The 6,656-nt window shown below is 48.5% G+C and overlaps 1 protein-coding gene across 1 annotated transcript in view; it reads left to right on the forward strand.

The window, feature by feature from the left end:
• LOC138826384 (BRCA1-associated protein) overlaps positions 1–5,295 on the forward strand; it is a 30,852-nt gene extending 25,557 nt beyond the window's left edge. The window contains exons 11-12 of the mRNA XM_070021482.1: positions 2,226–2,329; positions 3,178–5,295. Coding sequence (XP_069877583.1) covers positions 2,226–2,329; positions 3,178–3,541 — 468 coding nt within the window. The 3' untranslated portion in view covers positions 3,542–5,295. The remainder of the gene's footprint in view (positions 1–2,225; positions 2,330–3,177) is intronic.
• The last annotated feature ends 1,361 nt before the right edge of the window (positions 5,296–6,656 follow it).

Consider the following 6,656-nt stretch of genomic DNA (forward strand, 5'->3'; position numbering starts at 1 on the left):
TAAACATACTTTCTGTAAAAAACAATTTTTTTTTTTTAAGGCAGTGCTATTAGAAGCTGGGTAGGAAGGTTATATGAAAATGTTACAAAGGGGGCTGGGAAGGTGGCTCAGTGGTAGAGCGCTTGCCTTGCATGCCTGAGGCCCTGGGTTCGATTCCTCAGCACCACATAAGCAAAAAGAAAAAAGCCGAAAGTGGCGCTGTGGCTCAAGTGGTAGAGCGCTAGCCTTGAGTTGAAGAGCTGAGGGACAGTGCCCAGGCCCAGAGTTCAGGCCCCACGACCGGACCCCCCCAAAAAAAGAAAAAGAAAATATTACAAAGAAGGGTTAGAAGCATGTCCTTTTCTGACACGATGGATGTCACATGAACCACAGTCAGGGTCTCTGTGGAGAGCTTCAATCTAGCCCAGAGGTCATGTCTCCTCTGCTGTAGAGCTTTAGACTCCCACGTGCTGAGCAAGGTTTAGAACTTGGCTTTGACCCCAGACTTGATTTTGGGTGATCTTGACATATGGTGTCACCTTTCTCTTAAGCCTGAGTTTCTGTTCACAGTGGACTATCTATAACATTGGCTTGTTAGGAGGGAGGAACAAGACGCTGCCTATGACACACATAGTCAATAGCTGGGCCACAGGATTTTTATTTTTTTATTTTTTGTAATGGGGCTTGAACTGTAGGCCTGGGCGCTGTCCCTGAGCTCTTCAACTCAAGGTGATCTCTCTACCACTTGCCACAGCACCACTTCCAGCTTTCAGGTGGTTTATTGGAGATCAGAGTCTCACAGACTTTCCAGCCCAGGCTGGCTTTGAACAATGATCCTCAGATCTCAGCCTCCTGAGTAGTTAGAATTACAGGCCTGAGCCACCAGCATTGGGCCATAGGATTTAAGACCTCAGTCAGTCGCTTCCTGCTGTCATTACCTCCTGGTGACTCACCTGCCCGTTTCCCTCCCCACCTTGCCTCCCAGTGCCTAGACAGTGGATGTGAGGCAGTTCCTACAATTGCCAACCTTCACCCTGAGACAGTCCACGCTCCCCTAGTTAGACTCCAGCATGCTCTTAGCTAGGATCACTGCTAACGCATCATTAATCCCAAATTTTGTAATTTCCTAACTTTTTTTTTTTTTTTGATAGGTCGTGAGGCTTGAACTCGGCTTGGGCACTGTCCCTGAGCTCTTTAGCTCAAGGCAAACTCTACTGCTTGAGCTACAATGCCACTTCTGGTTTTCTGAGTGGTTTATTGGAGATAAGAGTCTCTCAGAGCTGGCGCTGGTGGCTCACACCTGTAATCCTAGCTAATCAGGAGGCTGAGATCTGAGGATTGAGACTCTTTTTTGGGGGGAGGGGAGGTCTGGTCATGGGGTGAGCGCTCTACCGCTTGAGCCACAGCGCCACTGCCGGCTTTTTTCTTTTTGCTTATGTGGTGCTGAGGAATCGAACCCAGGGCCTCATGCGTGCAAGGCAAGCACTCTACCACTGAGTCATCTTCCCAGCCCGGATTGAGACTCTTATCTCCAATAAACCACTAGAAAACCGGAAGTGGCGCTGTGGCTCAAGTGGTAGAGTGCCCGCCTTGATCTGAAGAGCGCAGGGACAGCGCCCAAGCCCAGAGTTCAAGCCCCACAACCGACCAAAAAAAAAAAAAAGAGTTTCACAGACTTTCCTGTCCGGGCTGGCTTTGAACCGTGATCCTCAGATCTCAGCCTCCTGAGTAGCTAGGATTAAAAGCATGAGCCACCGGCACCTGGCTTCATTTTCCTACGTTTTATGCATTAGTTCCTTTGATACATTACCTTTATACATAAACCCAAGCAAAACATGAACTGCTTACATTCCATATAGCCTCGTGGTGAGAAAATTTTTGGAACAAAACTATCAAATAAGTAGAAGCCACCCTCACAAGTTTGTCAGGTGACCAGTGGATAATAACTTGTAGCGTGTAAGCTCGGGAGGGGCATTAGTACTCTGCTCTGGCCTCTAACATTCCAGAGCCTAAACAGCTGGCTCATTTCCAGCTTTCCCCTGCATAGCCAGCAGCTTCTACACCTTGTTCCAGGCAGAGTGAAGTGGTAAAGAAGAAAAGGGGTCTCACTGTTAGTATTCCTACCACAGAAATTGTCAGCTGTTCACCCTGCCTTTTCTAAGTTTGGATTGTCACAGTTACGTGCACATAATTAGGAAGGAAAAGTGTACATTAGTAACAAGGATCTCTCCATTTTGCTCTTTCAGATTAACAACATGAAGACCAAATTTAAAGAAACAATTGAGAAGTGTGACAGTTTGGAGCACAGGTTGAACGATCTCCTCAAGGAAAAACAATCTGTGGAAAGAAAGTAGGTGGCTTTCATCTGTCCTTGAAATGTGTTGCTGTATGACAGTAGACCCCGGGAAATAAAACCAGTCCCTTCATGTTGGGACACCCTCAGTTTTGAGCATGTGTGTCAGCAGGCTCTGGGGGTTCCCTGATTGAGCAGCTTTTTTAAAAAAGGGTAGGTGAAGCAGGTGCCTGTGTCTCATGCATGAAATCTTAGCTACTCGGTGGCTGAGATCTTAGGATCTCCGTTCAAAGCCAGCCCAGACAGGAGAGTCCATGAGACTCTTAATTTCCAATTAAGCCAAAAAAGGTTATAAGTGAGGTTTAGCTCAAGTAGTAGAGCACTAGCCTTGAGGGGAAAAAACAAAACTCAGGGATGATGCTCAGGCCCTGAGTTCAAGCCCCAGGATACACACACACACAAACATGCACGCACGCACGCACGCACGCACGCACGTACTTCAACTTGTCATTCCTTACTAATAAGTAAGATTGGGCGCTCCCAATTCCTGCCAGCACAACCTTTTTCTTCCTCCAGCAAATGCAGTGAGGTCAGAGCACTTGACTCTCCAAGAATGTCACTTTTTCTCCGAGAGCATGTGGCTCTGGGGTCCCTGTGTACTCACTGACTGCCACACCGAGGCGCAGCAGAACCTCCAAGTGTGGCCTGAATCACAGCTTTCTGTGATTGAAAGTTTCCTGATTCTTAAAACTCTCTTGAAGTTACATCAAGGATTGCTATGCACAGTGATTTCAGTGGCAATGAACAGCCTCCCTTGGCATGGTAGGAGTGGCTTAGTCCCAGGCAGGAGAGGGACTGTGTCAGCAAATGCCAACGGGTTTCTGTCTCCCTTTGTTTTGCCAAAGGTGCTCCCAGCTGAACACGAAAGTGGCCAGACTCACCACCGAGCTCCAGGAGGAGCAGGAAATGAACAAGTGTTTGCGCGCCAACCAGGCCCTCCTACAGAATAAGGTGAGGGATGGGGAGAGGTTGCTGAAGGAGACCTGTGACCAGAAGGACCTGCAGATCACGGAGATCCAGGAGCAGCTGCGTGACGTCATGTTCTACCTGGAGGCGCAGCAGCAGATCAGCCACCTGCCTGTGGAGACCAGGCAGGAAATCCAGGAGGGGCAGATTAACATCGCCGTGGCCTCGGCCCCCAGCCCCTCTGCTTCTGGGAGCAGTGGGAGGCTGCCCTCCAGGAAGGGCCGCAGCAAGCGGGGCAAGTGACCCTCGGAGAAGCGTCCCCATGACTGTGCCCTGCACTGCAGGAGGGTGAGCCTAAGAAGCAGGAGTGAGGATAAGCTGGTCTTTGCCCTTTCATTTGTGTGTGGTGTGCTGAGTGCAGGGCTGAAGGCCATGGCAGTGTGTTCAGCGTGGTGCTGGTCACAAACCTTACACAATGCCCACTTTGCCTTCTGCCTGGTAGGTGCCCCGACCCCCATAGGGCATTTTTCAGTTGTATTTATTGAGTTGGAGTATTTATCGTTCTTTTGGGCATCGGTTTAAGACACGAAGTTTTACTGTGATCTAGAAGGTAACATTACCCAGAACCCAAGCTCTGACCTCCCAGGGCTCAGAGCAGCTGTTGTGAGAGGTCCCTTCGCTACCGAAGAGCTGGGAAAAGCTTGGCCCTCATCGCCTCCCACCCCTCTGCCTCATAGCTGGAGGATTGTTCCGATGTTATACGAAGAGAGGCTGGCTGGTCCCCAGCAGCCATCTCAACTTGCTCTCTAAGTCTAGCCAGGAAAAACAAACAGCCTGAGTTAGACCGAGTAGACCCAGGGTAAGGAAAATGGTGGCAGTTTATGTTGTTTATTTTTGGTGATTCCCTACAGCATTACTCACTGTACTTAAGAAAGAGGCTTGGTGGCCACTCCAAGACTCAAATCTCCAAGCACACGTCCCAGCATCCAGTGAAAAAAATTGCAGGGATAATCATCCATGTAAAAGTGGGGGAGGGGGTCCCTGTCTCACTTCATGTGTTTTGCTAGAAGATGGGCCTGCACGGCTGCAGCCAGAGGGAGACAGGGCAGGTTTTCAGTTATGTTCTCAAGGTACAGCCAAAGGCTGTTTCCAATTCCAGAACCTGGAATTTCCACAGAGCCCTTTGTAAGGCTTGTGGTGGGCCAGCAGTATCTGTGCACTTCCTCTAGAGCCGAAAGCATCAGTCCAGACCTACAGGAACTGAGCAAAACTGAAATGCAACCGTGTTAGAATTTAGCTTCTAGGAGAGGTAACGATTAGGTTAACAAGGCTTACTGTTCAACCATGGGTTTTGGTTTTTGCTTTCTAATTAGCCAAAGGATTTTACTTAGCACATTTCTGAATCGTTTCTTTAGTCCGTGATTCTCCCCACCCCCCTTTCCTTGTTGCCATCCATGTGAGCTGCCACTGACCTTCCCAGAATCCTTGAGAGTTTGCAGAATGAGTGTGCACAGCCATTCTGAATCTCATGCTTAGGACAGACCAGACTGTAAGTCCTCTCTTTGGACTTGAATATACAGACATCTTAAAACAAGAATGAGAATGGAAAGCATAATCAAATTCTCTTTCCTATAGAGTTTCTATTTTATTTAAAATCTATTTTTACACTAGCTAAGAGTCCTGCTGTTTTGGCCAAGTGCTTGTTGTGCTTGTCCTGCATGTACAACCCTGGGAAGCCAGGGTGGGTGGTGGCATACTAATGACCAGAATCAGATGTAGTTGCAAAGTATTCTCTGCGGTTCATTAACATCACCCCTGCAGGCGAGCAGGCAGCCCTACCCGGCTGAGAGCCCAGCTTTGCACGGTGGGACAAACACTTAAGGCTGTGCTGGGGAACAAGCACACCAAGATGCACACCATGATACGTCAGAAGGTTAAAGCATTGTTTGATTTGGACAGAATTACTTAAGTGGGAGCTGTTAAGTGTTTTCCTTCAGGATGGAGATGAACCACTTGTCCATACTACCTGAACAATTAAATTGCATTGAAATAGCCAACCTTTGGGATTATTAGCCCTGCGTGAATCTTTGTTTCTGAGTGCCTGGGAGCACCTGTCTGAGAATCCAAGAAATGGTCAGTGGCCTGGATTTCACAAGCCACATAAAGGTCACCTTCCTCACAGCCCAGCAAGCCATCCATCCATCTACCTTTCAGCCCTTTCCTTAAGCTTCCCAAACCCATACCCAGTTTTTTGGGAAGAAAATTGCGGAGGCAGGAAGATTCCTTGAGACCAGGAGGACAGCCTGGGCAGCACAGCAAGACCCTGTCTCAAAGAAAAAAAATTGAACTTTTGGTACTTTAGGAAATTACCTGAATTTGGTGGCTTGGATGGAGGGAAGCCCAGACATACTACTCTTGCCAACTAAGTCAATCTTGTGTAGATCGTACACCAAGCAGACGATTTTTATATTTGGAAAGTGTGGCATACATGACTCGCTGGGTCCCATTGGGTAATAAAGAGCATGGGAAGCAGCTCCCCTTCCTGCCTGCACAGCAAAGTCCTCATCCAAGGCTGTGAGCAGCCAGCCAGCAGGGTGTGAGAACTTGGCACATGGCATATGAACAGCCTTCTGTCGTGGCTGGAAAACCCTTTGGTGCAGCCAGAATATCCACACTGCAAGTACCAGCCACCAGATCTGGCTGCCGCGCACACCATGCCATGGTGCTGAGGGCATACTTTGTCTCAGTGATGGCATTTAGGCATATCTAAGAGACGCGTTAACTTGAGCACAGTGTCCCATCCATGCACTGGGCACAGTTTATGCCTCGAAAGAGTCAGGAACCACCTCCTTGATGGTGCAGGGACATCTGGGTGCGCAGACCCAGCCATCAACCTAGGACACACCAGATGCTCTGTGACCATGCTGCTGAACCTCTACCCCCATCCCTCCTCCCCCCACCCCCAGTACTAAAGATTTAATTGAAAACATCCTGCTTGGTAGGCACTCCTGCTTGCTCTACAACTGGAGCCATACACTGCTCCCCCAACCCCACTGATTTCTTTTTCCTCCTTCTTGGCACTGGGGATAGAACCCAAGGATTTGTTTAAGCTAACTATATAGTAGGCCACTGAGCTACACATCCAGACTCCATTCTTGCCTGTGAAAACTACTAAAATGGGAATGCTAGAATAGCTGCATTTAGACTCTGGATGTACCCAACGTTTTGTGTGTGGGTTTTTTTGTTTGTTTGCTTGTCTTGTGTTTGGTTTTTTGGGTTTTTTGTTTTTTGTTTTGGTCGGTTGTGGGGGTTGAACTCTGGGCCTGGGCACTGTCCCTCAGCTCTTCAGCTCAAGGCAAGCGCTCCACCACTTGAGCTACAGCGCCACTTCCGGTTTTCTAGTGGTTTATTGGAGATA

The sequence above is a fragment of the Dipodomys merriami genome, unplaced genomic scaffold (genome assembly GCF_024711535.1).
Source record: "Dipodomys merriami isolate MVZ:Mamm:240054 unplaced genomic scaffold, mDipMer1.0.p SCAF_142, whole genome shotgun sequence".
Classification (NCBI taxonomy): Eukaryota; Metazoa; Chordata; class Mammalia; order Rodentia; family Heteromyidae; genus Dipodomys; species Dipodomys merriami.